Source organism: Sceloporus occidentalis, unplaced genomic scaffold, assembly GCF_023333645.1.
Source record: "Sceloporus occidentalis isolate IW3139 unplaced genomic scaffold, rSceOcc1.0.p SCAF_2, whole genome shotgun sequence".
NCBI lineage: Eukaryota > Metazoa > Chordata > Lepidosauria > Squamata > Phrynosomatidae > Sceloporus > Sceloporus occidentalis.
The window spans coordinates 271,276,044-271,294,497 of NW_028316982.1; the positions used below are offsets into that span (position 1 = coordinate 271,276,044).

General features: G+C 41.4%; 1 protein-coding gene across 1 annotated transcript in view; it reads left to right on the forward strand.

The window, feature by feature from the left end:
* Positions 1-6,177: 6,177 nt before the first annotated feature.
* LOC149320182 (chordin-like protein 2) overlaps positions 6,178-18,454 on the forward strand; it is a 36,492-nt gene continuing 24,215 nt past the window's right edge. Inside the window, exons 1-3 of the mRNA XM_089508293.1 lie at positions 6,178-6,253; positions 10,217-10,227; positions 15,856-15,871. Coding sequence (XP_089364419.1) covers positions 6,178-6,253; positions 10,217-10,227; positions 15,856-15,871 — 103 coding nt within the window. The remainder of the gene's footprint in view (positions 6,254-10,216; positions 10,228-15,855; positions 15,872-18,454) is intronic.

Here is an 18,454-nt window from a genome sequence, read left to right on the forward strand (position 1 = left end):
CCACCTTTTCTCAAGGAATCAAGGTGGGTTACAACATCTTAAAAACCATACAATGCAATAGAGTAAAATATCAGTTACCATTAAAACAAGTTCTATAACCAGATCACAGTTGGTTCTCCATATCCACCGATTCTTATGCATAGATTCAAGCATCCACATCTTAAAAATATGATACACACACACACACACACACACTCCCTGTATATACTGTACTCATGTATAAGTTGAGGGAAGGTTTCAGAGTCAAAATCCTGGGTTTTGCTATGACCTGTGGATAAGTCAAGGGCAAAACTTAGGGGCCTATAAGGACGGATGGAAAGGGAGAAATACCACTTTTGTCTCCCTTTCTCCTTCTCTGGACCTCTCCCAACCGATTCCCAGCGGCTGGAAGAGAGGTTTTAACATCAGATTGAGAAAGGAAGCAAGTGGATTTAAATGGAGAGTTTTTTCCCATGGGAAGCCAGGGCTTGCAAAAGGGACCAGAGAGAGAAGCAAGTAGATCCTGGAAGGGAGAGGCGGGATATAAATAAACATTATTATTATTATTATTTAAATGGAGAGTTTGTCCCACAGGAAGCAAGGTCTTGCAAAAGGAACTGGAGACATGGTTTTAAACAGAGATTTTTTTTCAATAGGAAGCCAGGTCTTGCAAAACAGACTAGAGAAAGAAGAAAGTGGATTTAAATGGAGAAGTTTTTCCATAGGAAGCAAAGGCTTGCAAAACGGACTAGAGAGGGAAGGAATGGGTGTTCAGTGGAGATTGGGGCATCAGGCTTGTTTGCTTTAGGACCTTTCTAAGCACTACTAACATATTGACCAGTATATAAGTCTACCCAAAATTTTAGGGTTAATTTTGGGGCATAAATTTTTCGACTTATAGTCAAAGATATACAGTATATTCCAAAAGCAAACCTTGATTTTGACATTTTATATAAGAGGTACCATTTTGTTATGCCTGCCTGGAGTTGGTAATGGGCTGGATGAGGGAAAACAAACTCAGACTGAATCCAGAGAAAACAGAAGTACTGGTGGTAGGTTCCCCAGGTCTGGGGAAGGAAATTTATCCACCTGTCCTGAACGGGGTCACACTTCCCCCTGAGTACCTCTGGACTCGTCTCTGCAGCTGACATCTCAAGTAGATGCGACGGTCAGAAGTGCTTGCTATCAACTTCGGTTGATACGCCAACTGCGACCCTTCCTGGGCCAAAGGGACCTTGAAACTGTGGTACATGCTCTGGTAACCTCTCGTCTAGACTTCTGTAATGCGCTTTACATGGGGCTACCTTGTACCAAGTCTGGAAGCTTCAATTAGTACAAAACATGGCAGCCAGATTGGTCACCGGTGCATCCAGGTTTGACCATATAACACCTAAGCTGAAAGATCTTCACTGGCTGCCCATTCGCTTCCGGGCACAATACAAGGTGTTGGTCACTACCTATAAAGCCCTACATGGCTTGGGCCCGAGTTACTTGAGGAACTGCATCTCCCCATATGATCCGCCCCGCACTCTCAGGATGTCCGGGAAGAATTTACTGGAAACACCATCTTCCAAATACGTCTCCACATCCCAAAAGGCCTTTACAATAATGGCCCCGAGGATGTGGAATAGTCTTCCTGAAGAGCTCTGTCTCACGACCCCCTTGGAAACATTTAAAGAGAGACTTAAAACAGTGCTCTTTCATCAAGCTTTCCCCCCTGAGGAGTGATGACCAATCTGCCTATCTGTCAATGATATTCGGCCTTGCCCTTGGATGTCTGATTGTTGATGTTTTGATGCAATATTTTTAGATTGTGTATGTATCGATTTTAGTAGCCTGTAACCCTGCTTTGATCCATTAGGAGAGGCGGGGAAATATAAATAAAATTTTATTATTATATTATTATTATTGTATTTAACGGGATTTGAGCATCCACGGATTTTGGTGTCTATGGGGAGCAACTGGGTCCTGGAACCAAACCCCAGCAGATACCAAGGGCCCACTGTACTAGGGACCCTTGGCCTGAACTAGCAAGGGTCTCCTTACTTTCTCATGGCTGCACCATGCAGTGTGGAACCAAATAATGTAATAGAAGATGAAATCTTCACATTGAATGAGCAACAAATGATTGTTCTTGATCAGGTTTTCCAGCAGTGTAAACAGCAGCACGGTTTGTTTGGCTCTAATTCCTCTTATGATTTCAAGACACAAACTATAACTAGTCTTATCATTCCAATCTGTGTTGCTGGCAAATGGTAACCAGACCAAGACCAGCCCTGCAGGGAATAAGCATGCCCCAGCCTTACTCTGCAGCTGATGTGGGTTATGGAATGGCTTGGCTCCTTTGATGGTGAATCTGCTTACTTAGGAGATTACTACGCACACCTTTTAAACTGAGATTATAATCATAAAATAGCCCCTCGGGCGATATTGATCACAGGACGCTGCCTCCGGCCGGTTGCTGCTGTTTCTGCCAAGTGTGCTTAGTGCTTCCCTTTTGAATTTTTTCAAAAAATATATCCATAAAAATGGCTCATTTCTGTTATTTACATCAAACGTGATCTAGAATTTTCTATGACCACAAACATACGAATGCATCATTGCCATCTTAGACTTCCACAATCAGCTAAGTAACTATACTTCTATTTTTAATTTTGTGCATCTGCGCCCTTTATCAACTTATGTCGAATATCTCCTGCAACATTGTCATCATACCTATCACAATACTTTGTTTGACAGTTCCCTGGAATACAACATTTGATTTATATTTTGGTTTGCCATGTTTAATCATATTTAAGCAAATTTTGTTCATCAAAAAACCCGCATCTATCCTGTCTTTAATTCCATATGTTATAACAATGCGCTACAACTGGAGACCACTCTTCTTCTATCCTTTCCACCTCTTTTTTGTTCAAATGAGTTATAAGTTTGTCCATTTCCGCTAATTCCATAATTTTTAGTAACCACTCCTCTATTTTAGGCATTTCCTTAGCGTTCAAGTATTTTGGGGTCCATTTTAAATTTGATTTGTAGCATCTTTTCAATAATTATGTGAATGTTCTTCCAGAATTTTACCAATTTTAGTGCGTCCCTTTTCATTGATGGGGGAAACCCATCCATATCTCCCAACTGTGCAGCAATCCCAGGACTCTTCAAGTGTGAAACATTGCTGTTGTGGCAGTTGCAATATTGACAGTCACTTGGTGCCACAATCCCCTCTCCTCCCCTGTCTCCTTCCCCTTTGCTATTCTCAAGTAGCCTGCTTCCCTCTACATAGTTTTCCTAATTATTTCTTTTAAAAATACTTTACTCGCAGTAGCAGAGCTCTGGAAGTCTGTTTTAAAGATTAATTAAAATAAAACAAAACAAAAGGTATGCTGGGGATTGAGGCAGGGTTGAGGGGAGGCTAGAAGACAAGCTCCATGGCAGCAGTTAACCCAGTTGCACAATTGCAAAGACATGCAATAATGGTTGTGCACAAAACCGGTATGTTTGTGTTTTCATTGATTGTGTGATTGCAGCGAGAACGGGGCTCGCACGATAAAGTCCTCAGAGATCATCAAATCTCCAGCGGTCTTGAATAGTTTCGGCAGCCTTTCTGGATTCTTTGCTTCCTGGGCAGGATTCCTGGTTGCAACAATTAAAAGGTTTCTGGAATGTGTTTGGAAACCATACCCTAATTATCCATTGAAAGGATGTGTATGGAAGTCCCTTAGGGCAGTGATACCAATGCCTCTTTCTTATACTGTATTACGCAAGTATAGTTCCTTGATAACTGCATCCTATGGGATTTGTAGTTTTGTGAGGTTTTTAAGAAAGAAGTTGTACCAGACTAATCTGATCTCCTTTTTTGATAAAATTACCAGCTTGGTAGATGAAGGGAAGGCTTTTGACAGGGTTCCCCGTGACATTCTTGCAAACAAGCTTGTAAAATGTGGGCCAGACAAAGTAACAGTTACATGGATTTGTAATTGGTTGACTGGCCGAACCCAAAGGGTGCTCAACAATGGCTCCTTTTCATCCTGGAGAGAAGTGACCCCCTGAGATTTTCACACGACGTTGCAGTTATTGTGCGATTATCCCATGAATAAAGAGGCATTCTAGCGCCACTTTTTATTCACGGAATTTTCCCATGAACAAAAAGCAGCACTAGAATGCCTCTTTATTCACAGGATAATCGCACGATAACTACAACGTCGTGTGAAAATCTTAGCATCATTGCACACTATTGATGGGAGCATATCACTAATCTCCCATCTTTTTCAGTAGTGTGATAAAGTCCTAGGTTATTTTAATTGCCTTTTAAAACTTTGTTTTTAATGTGTTTTTATCTTGTGAGCCGCCTTGGGTCCCTCTTTGCGAGAAAGATGGCAGGAAAATGAAACAAATAAATAAATAGATTATGAGACTCGTGAAGATGAGAATCACGATATTATGATGATAAGAGATTATGATGACACTCCAGGCCTCATCATGGCTGGCCTAGAAAAATCTTTCTTTCTTTCTTTCTTTCTTCGCTTCTTTATTTCATTTTTTATGCTGCCTTTCTCCCAGAAAGGGACCCAAAGCGGCTCACAATAGAAAAACATTTTTAAAACTTTACAGTAAAATGCTGGAAGGAAAAATGGAAAGGTTTTATTTTATAGACAGTTATCAATACAAAATGTGGAATTACAAACTGGTCACTGTAACAATACAAGTCTATGTCTTATGATACCAGAACGTCTCAATCTATGTACACTGTTTTTTTCTGTGTTTATTGGAACATTATTAAATTGAGATAAAGCTCAATTATTAGAGGTGAAATATACAGATAATATGACAAAGAAGAAAATAGATGCAATGGAGTGACAAAAGGATAATAATGATAATAATAGTTTAAGCTATCAGAACATTAATGATAAAGTAGGAGGAAGTTGAAGTTAATGTAGAAATTCAATGTTGAAATTACTGTTGTTGCTATCTTTCTTTTTAAAATTACATAAGAAAAAAACTATATTATGTATATAATGTGATCTTAATGTAGAGAGATCTTGTAGCAGCTTTGAGACTCAATGAAAGAAAGAAATTGGCAGCATGAGCTTTTGTAGACTTCAGTCTACTTCCTCAGATGCACTTGGATGTAGATTTTGGTTTTTGAGTTTATATATATACATATATATATATATATATATATATATAGTGACAGTAAATTTTTAAAAAACAATTCATGTCATCTAGTTAAAGCAATATAAAGTCAACAGAAAGACATGAAAGTTAAAAACATCACACTCTCCCATATAAGTCACTCTGTTGTGATTTTTAAGTATTATTATTATTATTATTATTATTAATGTTTATTTATATCGCACAATAAATCTATACAGCCTTTTACAGACATCATGAAATTAACACATAACTTGCCAACGGTTATGTGTTTGCAGTCTGAAAAATCATAAAATAAATTTTTATCTTATGGATAATCTGTGGATACCGGCCATGAAAGCCTTCGACTTCTCATAAGATAAAAATGATATATATTCTCATAAGATAAAAATGATTAGACTCATTATCTCATTAAAACAAACAATAACCCTGAGAAAACTTAAAACAGAGACTATGTTAACAACCGAGATTAACAAACGATATCAAAACGACAGTTCGAAATGCTTCTGAGAATAATAAAAAAAGTCTTTAGTTTGGATTAATACTACTACTACTAATAATAATAATGAGAAGAAGAAGAGGAGGAGGAAGAAGAACTTTCTCCTAATCGTGGAGAAAGAAGTGGGAGAAAGTAAGTCAGTGCTAGGGAAAGCGTGGGTTAAAGTTTCCCAATCTTTTTGGCCCTCCTGCTGCTTTGCTGAAGAAAATTTGGGAAGCTGGGGGTGGAGAAGAAGAATTTAAAAGGCAGATTTTTTATTTTATTGTGTTTTTTTAAACAAAATTGACATCTATTTCTTGGCTTTCCCTAAAGGAGGCGTCTCTGCAGAGCCGATGCGCCAGAGAGCATTGGTAGGGAACTGGCAGTGCTCTGCCAGGTGGGTGTGCAAGGCAGACTCTGCAGACTGGCACAGCTGTGCTGCTGCTGCTGCTTCTGCTGCTGCTTCTTCTTCTTCTTCCCAAGGGCTTTCTTAGAGACGCCTGGAAACTCTCCAAAGAAAGAAGGAGGACAAAATATTTGGATATACATTTCATTCGCTTCTCGTGCAGAAGAAAATGAGCCCAGAAGTCCGAGAGATTGTTTTTGGCTTGGGGTGCTTGCTCCTTTATTTTACTTTGGAAAATGATGCCAGTAAGTAAACCAGAATAGAAAGCCACCAAGAAGAAAGTATGAAAGACAGAGGATGAATCGATGAATCAATGATTGATTGATTGATTGATTGACTGACTGATTGATTGACTGACTGAATGAATGAATGAATGAATGAAGGATGGAATCGGTTGGTGGAGGAAAACCTAGGACTAATCTGCACCTAGCTCTTGAGTGGGAATTGTTGGCTTTTTGGATGATGATGATGATGATGATGATATTTACTTGTATCTCGCTCTTTTCCCAGAACTTGGACCCAGAGTGGCTCACAATATTAAAAGAAGAGTATGATTAAAAACATAGAAAAGTGGTACATTAGAGTAGAACCATTAAAATATTAAAAGAGATTGCTTATTAAAAGAATAAAATACAGTTAAAAAGATAAAACTGTTCTTGTTATTAAAATTCAGAGAGCTGTCTGTAGCAGAATTGGTTTCTTATGGCTTTGATACTTTGCTCAACAGCTGTAAATACAGTCAGAACACCTAACATATCTCTGTCTGTCTGTCTGTCTGTCTGTCTATCATCTATCTATCTAATCTATATTTGAAAATTCAGTGCTGCCCTCAAGCTGGATGGCCATCTGTCAATGGGGATGCTTTGATTGAGAGTTCCTGCATGGCAGAAGGGGGTTGGACTGGAGGGCCCTTGGGGTCTCTTCCAACTCTACAATTCTATGATTTTAAGCTTATAATGTAGGACGATACAGCACAAAAGGAAAGGGAGATGAGAAGGGAAGAGGAAAATGAGACATGTATCTACACTAGAGGATCATCTCTGCTTGATTCTACTTTAGCTGGCATCCAGAGAGTTGTAGTTTGGTGAGCATTCTCTGCTACAGTGCTGCTTTGTTGCAGGTTAGCAGAGTGAACTAGAGCTTTCTGGTTGAGATGTCTAACCACCAAACGATAAATGTCAGGATTCTAGAGGATGGAGAGTTCAAGTGATATATAAGTATCACATTGGTGTTAATTAAGCAGTGCAGATCCATTTGTCTTGATAATAATAATAATAATAATAATAATAATAATAATAAATTTTATTTCTATACCACTATTCCTCAATGATCACAGCGGTGTACAAGATATATAAAAACAATATAAAACGACAAAAAACCCTCCAACCCCCCACATATACAATATAAAAACAGTTAAAACATCATAAAAACCCCAATACACATAGCTGACAAGAGAAAATGCATATGTACATCGCTAGAAGGGGAGAAGGATCACAAAAGAGCTCATGGGGGAAAAGCCTGGCGAAAAAGGAAGGTCTTCAGAGTCCTTTTAAAAGCATCGAGGGAGGTGGCTGTACGGAGCTCGTCGGGCAAAGTGTTCCAGAGCTGAGGGGCTGAAATGGAGAATGCCCTCCGAGTTACACTATAGCGTGTGTCTGGAATTCTTAGAAGATGTTTCCCGCCCGACCTGAGAGTGCAGGGTGGATTGTATGGGGAGAGGCGGTCCTCCAAGTACCCTGGGCCCAAGCCATTTAGGGCTTTATAGGTTATAACCAACACCTTGTATTGCACTCAGAAGCGAGTGGGCAGCCAATGAAGATCTTTCAAGATAGGTGTTATATGACTGGCCCTGGGGCATCCAGTGACCAGTCTGGCTGCCATATTCTGCACTAATTGAAGCTTCCGAGTTTGGTACAAGGGTTGCCCCATGTAGAGCGCGTTACAGAAATCCATCCGAGAGGTTACCAGAGCGTGTACCACGGTTTCAAGGTCCCTCCGGCCCAGGAAGGGTCGCAGCTGGCGTATCAGCCGAAGCTGATAGCAGGTGCTCCTGACCATCGCATCCACCGGAGATGTAAGGTGGAGCAACGAGTCCAGAAGCACTCCCAGACTGCGAACAGAGTCCTTCCCAGGGAGCGTGACCCCATTCAGGACAGGTGGAACAATTTCCTTCCCCGGGCCAGCAGAGCCTATCACCAGTACTTTTCTCTGGATTCAAGCTGAGTCTGTTTTCCCTCATCCAGCCCATTACCAACTCCAGACAGGCATTTAGAGGAGAGATGCCATCCCTAGTCACTGCATCAGTCGGAGACATTGATGACAATGTTGGCCTCATTCCCACTTACAGATAAATCCATGTGAGATTCCAATCGATGGATTGATTTGACAGCGGAGTGTGGTTCCCACTACATTTGCCCCAATCGCATTTTTCCCCTGTAAAATAACCCATCAGTGGTTCACATTCATGAATTGATTCAAAATGGACCCGCTCCAGCTGGTCGAAGGGCAAATGTTAATCGATTCCGATCAGCATCTGGTTCACACTTGCGCAGAAACAATTTATTGAAAAAGATGAGGAAAAAATCAGCATTAAAAAATTTGGGTTAAATGGGTCTGGTGCATGGCCCCCCTCATTGAATCGCTTCAGCGATTTGGTTTAAGTGGGAACCAGGGTCATTTGAACCAGTTCAAGCCAAACTGCGATCCAGTTTAAAAGGTTGTGGGAATGAGGCCGTTATTTCTTATCATACTCTTAGGGCATTTGCCACCAGAAGCAGGAAACTCAGGGTTCTTTCAGACTAAACAATTGTAGTGCTATGATTCCACTTTAATTGCCGTGGCTGAATCATGTGCAATCTTGGAGTTTGTAGATTGGTGAGGCAGTAATGCTCTCTGGTGGACAATTCTCTATGTCCCTTCCTAAACTACAGATCCCAAGATTCAGTAAGATGGAAGCATGACAAATAGAATGGAATCATTGTGGTATATTTGTGTAATCTGAAAGGAACCTCCTTCAAATTTAGTGTGAAAGGAATGGGCCCCTTGGTCCATTCTGAGAGATTTGAGTCAGGGATATGATGGATCGGTGGATGGAAAGCAACATGCATGACACTCTTTTGAGTCGCACAACAACTCTCTCTGAATGACAATGACATTAGAATCCCTGGGATTTGGAACTAGAAGCCCTGGGTTCAAGTGTCTTTATGAACAGCTTGGTTGAAATCCTTCCTTCTCAGACAGAGAGGTGATGCCATTATCATGAAGGTGAAGCAAGAACTGACTTTGAAACACTTGTGTGAGTTACACTGGACTGTGCATTTCATTCATAGTATAGTATAGTATGGTATCCACTGGGATTTGCTTCTAAGACCCTCCATGGATACAAAAATCAGTGGCTATTCAAGTCCAATTAAATACAATGGCATAATGAAATGATATAAAATGGCAAAATCAAGTCTTTTTAGAATTTACAGTTGGCCCTCCACATTTGCGGCTTTGACTTTTGCAGATTTGATCATTTGCGGTTTTGATTCTTATGTTCTCTCTAGGGATCTCTAGGTCCTCCAGCAGAACTCTGCCAGAAGTTGACCACAGAGTTGTGCCAGAGAACCTAAAAGTTCCTAGAGAAAACACTAGGCATTTTGATTCTATGGTCAACTTCTGGCAGATGTTGGCCATAGAGTTGCACTGGAGGACCTGGAGATTCCTAGAGACATGTTCTCTTTGATAAAAAGAACTGTGTTTTTTAATTTGTGTTTTTTCCACATTCATGGGGTTCCTTCGCGCGCCCCCCCCAACCCTCGTGAATGTGGAAGGACCAGTGTGTGTGTGCGTGTGTGTGTGTTTGTGTGTGTGTGTGTATTCAAAATATTTTCAAGTCATGGACAACAAATCCATGAATATAGAGGACTGACTGTAATTTCTATAGGCTAACAGAGTGAAGTGGGGAAGGGAGGCTAACCACCAATGAGATCCTACATTACCCAGCATAGCATAAGAGCTCCTGTGCTATGCTTACACACACTGGGATTCATGGTTTTGCTGGTATCAATCCTATGAACAGCCACTTGTAGCTATTGGGAGAGGTCTGGAAAAGCATTTGGCTATGCCTAGTAGTCAGATGCAGACAGATAACCTAGTCCAGTGAAATCCCTGAGGTTTCGGCACATAATGTCATTGGTCTGCATCTGATTATGCAGCACGGCCAGATCCTTCTCCAGTCCCTTGCACCTGCCATCATCCATGGCATGGCCATTCGTGAGGGCTGTGGTAGCAAACCTGTCTTTTATCAATGCGGAGGGTGAAAAGAGAATACCAGCCTCCACAGCAACCAAATGAAGACACGTGAAGGTGTAAGGTGGACTTATATTTACATACATCACTAATAGGATGGTGGCCAGTGTCTTATCTGAACCTAGAGTTTGCAGTTCAGGCACCCCAAATAAGAGACGTAGGTTTCCAACAGAAAATGCACATGGACAAATCGTGTGTGTTTTTTGTGTGCCTTCAGGTCTCCTGTTGACTTACGGTGACCCCATCAATTTGATAGGGTTTTCCAAGGCAAGGATTACTTAGAGGTGGTTCGGCCAGTTTCTTCCTTTGAAACAGAGCCTATAGGACCTATAGTCTTTGCTGGGGGGTTTCCCATGCAAGTACTAACCAAGGATGGCCCTGCTTTGTTTCCAAGATCAGACAGGATCTGGTGCCTTAAGGGTATTTATGTAGAAGCATACAGTTGAAAGGGCCATCCACAAGGTCCATCCAGTCCAACCTCATTCTGCCATGCAGGAACTCTCAAGCAAACCACCCAGCCTTTGCTTAAAGATCTCCAAAGAAGGAGACTCCACCACTCTCCAAGGGAGCATCTTTCACTGTCAAACAGTTCTTACTGTCAGGAAGTTCCTCCTAATGTTTAGGTGGAATCTCTTTTCCTGTAGCTTGCACCCATTGTCCTGTGTTCTAGCCCTCCAGATGTTGTTTGGATTGCAGCCCCCAGTATTCCTCACTATGGGCTATGCTGGCTGGAGATGATGGGTCTAGCAGTCCAACATCTGGAGGACGATATGATTACTGCCCTTCCTCTCGACAAAGCCATTGAATCGATGGGATTTACATGCATCTTGGTTCCCTGTTTAACCTGGGTTTACTCTAATTGGGATGAACTAAGAGGATTTAAACATTCTGATCAAGATGGACTATAAGTTTGGCTTTCTAAATTTTTTCCTCTTCAACCTCCCCTGGGTAGCATGTGGCTTGGCTCACTTGTTTGAGACATTAGGAGCACACAGTTCCACAGGAAAATCAGAGGGATGAAACATCCTCCCCCTCCCTAATGCTAAGCATCATCCCTCCCCTCGCATGTGGATTGAGTGCGAATTGTTCTGTTATTTTGGTTGTTGCAATGTGATGAGGCTCCTACCTTGTGCCATCTATAGAGCTTATCACACGAAGGAAATCGGGAGTTTATCCCGTGAATATTCTGGGAAAATTGCGTAATTGTGCATAATGATTTCACTTGACATCGCACAAAACCCGCCATTAAAGTGGTCATAAAGGAGCATCAATGTGCACCTTTTTACTTTCGGGATTTCAGCGACAAAGCATGCGTTTCCAATATCACTTTATTTGCGCAATTGCATGTGATAACCATTCATGCAATTACTCACCATTTCCGCTTTATTTGTGGGATGCTTTAAATGTGCTTTAATCTCTTTTAATGCCAAAACCAGCCCCAGTGTGATAAACTCCTATGTGTGATGTGTCTAGATGGATTCCTACTTCCTCACCTGGTGCTGCATCCAGTTCTGGGCATTAGTGAGCTGGAGCATGTCCAGAGGAAGTCAACTAAGATGGTAAAAAGTCTAGAAACTGAGGAATAGTTGAGGGAGCCGGGTATGTTTAGCCAGAGAGAACATGACATCAAAACATCTAGCTGGCATCTGTTTTGGCTCCGCCATTGTTGACGGAGAAATGCTGGAGGCCTGGGGAAAGCTCACGTTTCCGGAACATGAACTTTGGATCCCCCTAATGCCTGGGAAAACCTCGCCATGATGAGTGTTTGCTTGTTGCTCAACCGTCTCTGTGAGAAAATCAGAATACAGTCAGCCCTCCATATCCATGGAATTTTTTATCCATGGATTCATGCATCCATAGCTTGAAAATATACTAATATATATATATAAATTCCAAGAAGCAAACCTTGATGTGGCCGTTTTATATAAGGGACACCATTTTATTGTGCCATTGTACTTAATGGGATTTGAGCATTCACAGATTTTGGTATTCATGGGGGGTCCTGGAACTAAACTCCAATGATTACCAAGGGCCCGTTGTAGCAATAATACTAATAATATTAATAGCACTCCATTGTATATAAGGGATCTTGCGTATCTACAGATTTTGATATCCACGGTGGTTCCTGGAACCAAACCCCAGGGGATACGAAGGGCCCATTGTATTCCTATTGAGCCAAACTGAAATTTCTCACAAATTCAAAATTAGTATGCGGGAGGATTATTCAGCCAATCATATTCAGAGCAGCGAAAGAAGACTGCAGTCAAGACGTTAAGAAGACTAGGAATGGGAAGAGCAGCTATGAAAGAACTAGGCAAGATCCTAAAATGCGAAGATATGACGCTAGACACTAAAGCTGGGATCATCCAAACCAAGGTGTTCCCCATCGTCATGTATGAATGTAAAAGCTGGGGGCTGAAGAAACCAGAGAAGAAGAAAAGCAATTTGTTAGAGATGTGGTGCTGGAAAAGAGTGATGAGGATCCCATGGATGGCCAAAAAGACAAACAAATGGATTCTTGAACAGATCAAGCCCGAACTCTACCTGGAAGCCAAGATGATGAAACTGAGGCTGTCATACTTTAGCAGGACTTATTGGAGAGAACAATAATGCTAGGAAAGGTAGAGGGAAGTAGGAAGAGAGGAAGGCTGCATGCTAGATGGATGGACTCTTAAGGAGGTCACAGGTATAAGTTTGCAGGAACTAAGCAGAGCAGATGAGGACAGGGGGGGTTTGGAGGTGTCTCATCCAGAGGGTCTCCATGGGCCGGGGATGATTGGAGGGCAGTTAACAACAACAGCAACATATGAAGGGAAGAGAAAGCCAAATTCCGCTCATCAGAAAGCCTTAGAAGCATAGGAGCAGAAGAGGGAGGCAGATTATTTCCTGCTGCTTTAAAAACTAAGCTGCATTCCCACTATGATTTAAAGCAAATTGCTGATCAGGTTATATGACCGTCATTCCCATTTGAAACTGGTTCTGATCCTACTGTGATCAGTTTCAATCACAATGAAGCGAGGCAAATGCAAAAAACCTGCTTTTTCCTGACACTAGTTCTTCGGTAGCACTTTTGAAAAGAATCGATTCTGAAGCATGTTCAATGAGTGGGAACGACGGATCTCAGTCACATCATTCTGGAGGGGAGGAACTAATGGTTGCCAAGCTGGGCTGCCTGGGCTGCTGCTTACGTCACTGATGATGCACAGATGATTGACATGCATTTTAAAGCGGCACAAACTTGTGGGACAACAATCGTGCCAAAAAAGAAGTGATTACAAGGACATAATGAAAAGATCCACTTTCATAGTGGGAACGACGGACCTTTTGGAATCGATTTACCAACATGGAGCAAAGGCGACTCACAAACCGGTTTCAATGTAAGTGGGAATGAGCCCTAGGGCACAAACCAGTCGTTTCAAATTACAGTGGACCCTTGTTATACGCTGGGGTTTGGTTCCAAGATCCCCCGTGTATACCAAAATCCGTGTATGTTCAAGTCCCATTAGATATAATGACAGAGCAACATGGTGTCCCTTATAAAAAATGGAAAATCAAGGTTTGATATTTGAAATGTATACTTTTTTTGAACATTTTCAAACCATGTATGCTTGAATCCGTGTATAACAAATCCGTGTATAAGAAGGGCTGACTGTACAAGAAATGAGACTCCCTCTAAATTTTAGGAAGAACTTTCTGGAGGTAAGAGCTGTTTGATAGTGGAATAGACTTCCTTGGAAGGTAATTAGTTTCTCCTTCTCTGGAGATGTTTAAGTAGAGGTTTAATGGGCATCTTGCAGGAGATCTGTAGTTGAATATTTCTGCATTGCAGGGGGTTGGACTAAGTGACCCTTGGGATCCCTCTATTTTTCTAACTTAGGCAGGCCTTTGGCCCTTAACTCTGAGTTCCAGGAGGATCTTTTAATTAAGCTGCTTTATCTCCTCATTATGTTTTAAATGCTTCTTTAACTGTTTTAAATTAGTGTTTTATTAGCCTGGTGGTATAGGTTTTCCAGGTAAAGTAGGACTGGAATATTTTCTATAAATGTTCAGGTGCTCTAAACAATGTTATCTGAGTTAGAATGGTCTGAATTTTATGTTCAAATACATTCAAAGATTTACATTGAAATTATTTTACTGGGATATTTGCAAAAGAGAATAGTATATATTTCCCTTATATTTATCTAAAACTCTCACCCCCTAAACAAATTTTTTCTTAAGGGCACAAACCTAAATAGAGACGTACCTGATATTTCATATTAACAATTTACCTTCCTTTAGCTGAAATATAATAGTAATGCCTTCAACTTCATGTACTCGCTCTATGAACTACTTATTAGTTTCATTTCCAGTTTTAAAAAGTCTGATTCAGGACAAGCAGTTGAACATTTGATTTCACTAAAGGATAGATCTGAGTCTGTGGGCTCTGGCAACTTACCACATTTTGTCTTGGCTGTTTGCATTGGTGGCTGACTGAGAACAGAAAGGTTAGCAGTATGCTCATTTGTTACTCTACTCATCTGAGCACGAGGGCTTGTCAGTGGTTGCCTTCTTAGAAGAAGAGATCTTCATATCCTATATTTAGCCCATACAATACGATTGATTGCAGTACAACAGCACAGACAACTATGGAGACAGACAGATAATGGGGTGGAGAAATGTCCACCTCTCATCTTTGCATTTGGCTTTGCAGTGGTCTGAATCCTGAAATTTAAACACTGTAATGCCCTCCAGGACTTTTTAGAAAGCATGAATCCATTTTTCAGAAATCTAGGAGAACTAGGCTTTGGGTAAAGAACCAGCTGGAAGATGTGAAATTTGCTCTATATTTAGCACACGTTCTCATTTAACGAATCAATAAGTTAACTCACTGCTGAAATTTTGGAACAAACTGAATTCTGAAATTCTGTCAGAAGTCATTCAATGAAGTTAAACCATCAATGTAAATCGGTTGCCTCATTCTGTTAGAAAAAGCTTTACTTTACTTCAAGCTAAACTACCCAGCTCCCCACATCATTCCTCATAGGGACTGATTTCCAGATCATCATGGTTGCTTTCCTATCATTCACTTGTAAAACATCACTTTTGCTGAAGTACTCCTTATACTTCCTCTGAGCCATGAGAAAGGAAAAAGCATAGCTGGTCTCCCAGCTCCCTTTTTCAGCCAGGAGAGGTCTCTGACACACTCTCTGAATGTATTCTTGCTCTGCTCATAGCTGGCAAACAAATCCTGGGAAGGTTTTAGGATGTTTAACCAAAGTGAATCAGTGAGTTCAACACAATATATTTTTAATATAACAGTTCAAGTTTGTTGTGTAGCTATTTTTTTCTAGGCACCACAGTTCAAGAAGGGTATGGACAAGCTGGATGGTGACCAAGAAAGGGCGAGCAAAAATATAGTGTCTAGATCAAGGGAAGTAATAGTGCCACTCTATTCTGCTTTGCTCAGGCCTCACCTGGAATAATACTGTGTCCAGTTCTGGACACCACAATATAAAAATGAAATGCATAGATATAGGATGGGGGACACCGGGCTTAAGGAGACTACGTATGAAAGGGACCTAGGAGTCCAAGTAGACGAGAAGTTGAACATGAGTCAACAGTGCGATGCGGCAGCTAAAAAAGTCAATGTGATTCTAGGCTGCATCAACAGAAGTACAGTGTCTAGATCAAGGGAAGTAATAGTGCCACTGTATTCTGCTTTGGTCAGGCCCCACCTGGAATATTGTGTCCAGTTCTGGGCACCACAATTCAAAAAGGATGTTGAGAAACTGGAGCCATGTGTCCAAAGGAGGGCGACTAAAATGGTGGAGGGTCTGGAAACATATGAAGAGTAGCTTAGCCCAGAGAAGAGAAGGCTAAGGGGTGACATCATAGCCATTTTATATATTTGAAGGGATGACATATTAAGGATGGAGCAAGTTTGTTTTCTGCTGCTCCAGAGATTAGATCCTGGAGCCATGCATCCAAGCTACAGCAAGAGATTCCACCTAAACATTGGGAAGAACTTCCTGACAGTAAGAGCTGTTCAACACTAGAATGCATTGCTGCCTTGGAGGGTGGTGGAGTCTCCTTCTTTGGGTGTGTTTAAACAGAGGCTGGATGGCCATCAGTCAGGGATGCTTCGATTGAGAGTTCCTGCATGTTAGAATGGGTTTGAACTGGATGGCCCTTGGGGTCTTTTCTAACTCTATCAATCTATGAATCTAAGATGATCAAAGGTCCGGCAATCAAGCCTCATGAGGAGCAGCCTAGGGATCTGGTTATGCTTAGCTTGGAGAAAGGAGGACACTGAAACGATATGACAGAACTAGCTTTAAATATCTGTAGGGATGTTGTGTAGAAGCTTGGTGTTTTGTTTTGATTTGATTTGCTGCTCCAGACACTGGAACATGTATGTAGTGTCAAGGAGATCCAGGACTTTCAGATGTTCATACACTGGGCAATCAGATTCAGAAAGGAAATTCAGAAAGGTGAAGACAACGGCTTTTACAGCTGGCACCCATAGTTTTTGTGGGTTTTTTGGGCAATGATGCCGTGTTCTAGAAGAGTTTGTTCCTGATGTTTCACCAGCATCGGTGGCTGGCATCTTCAGAGAAGCATCACCTCTGAAGATGCCAGCCACAGATGCTGGCATCTTCTAGAACATGGCCTCATAGCCAGAAAAACCCACAAAAAACTATAGTACCTAGGAGCACACAAAGATCTGATTCTGAGTAAACATGACTAGGATTGGGCTGTATGATAGGCAACTGTATTCAGGTGTGAACCCAGAATCCAGAATTTGGAGTCAAAATGTCAGGATTCACCCCCTAAATTCTTTCCCCATATCAACCTCCCAGTGGAGCCTGGGTGCAGCAAAGCCTGTGGGGAATGAATCATTCTGTATTTTAGTGTCAACTTTAAATGAGATATCAACGATGGCAGACTCTGTCTTCAAGGGATATTGCATGGCTTAGATAGCTCTGTTAAAGTTGTGTTTAAAGCCTGGCATAGATTCAATAATAAGTAATCCATCCCTTCACCAGCTGGAGGACCAGAGAGTCACTATTTTCTCCCTCTCTGACCTTCTTGTGCCAAAGCTTGGAAAAGTCCATTTTGAGGCTATGTTCCAGCATCTCAATAAGAAAGCCATGGGGTTTTGCATCACCTGAAGCTTCCAACCAGACATCAAGGGTTCCCACATGCAGCACAAATTACAGTCCTCCTTCCACTTTCACAGACTTCAGATCTGCAGTTTTTATTATTCACAGAGGAGTGATCTCCATTAAAGTTAATGGTGCATGCACCTGTGACATGTGCACATGGCCGCACGCAGGAGCACACAGACATTCAAAGCTGTGGGGCTTGAATATACGCAAATTTCCAAATTTGTGTCCAGAATGGATCCCTCGCAAATTCGGAGAAAGGACTGTATAGCTGTCTAGCCGTGCAGATAACAAAGGCTTAAAATGGCTGGTATCTTCCGCTAAGCTAGACAAGTCACAGCCTACTATTAAAAAGAAGGTAGTCAAAGGTTTTTCTAGCCGTTGCCTGCAACCACTGCCCAAAGGGTGTTCTTGTTTGCTTCTAAGAACAAGGTGTCTTGTGGCACCATAAAGATGATGGTCAAAGCCCGATGTCAGTGACACAGCGTGTAATGTTATGCTCAAGGAGTTATGTGCCAATTGCTCAGTGCAGTTTTGTTAGTGGATTGTGATGTATGTTGTTAGCTGCCTTGTGTCCCACTTTGGGAGAAAGGCAGGATAAAAATAAATAAATAAATAAATAAATAAATAAATAAATAGTGTAACTCAAAGCACTACCAAATGCACATGTGCCACTGGATGTGCAACACATAATGTGCAATGTACATACCTGTGAAACTGCCATGCATATGTGTGCGCATCCATGCACAAAATGCAAGTATGCTCAATGGCACCACATGCACAACTCCACTTCTGCAACCTTGAACTAGAAGCATTGCACACCAGACAAAAATCTCTTACTGCTTCTGTAGGAGAACTTGCCCATGCGTAAGACCTCAACAGGATTTTGACCATTTGAGTTTTGCATGTCGTCAGCTTTTGCAGAAATAATTTTATTCTGAGAGAAAGAGGGGGCTGTAGAAAGCAGAGATGTACAATTCCATAGACAGACTCTTGATCTTCTTTCAG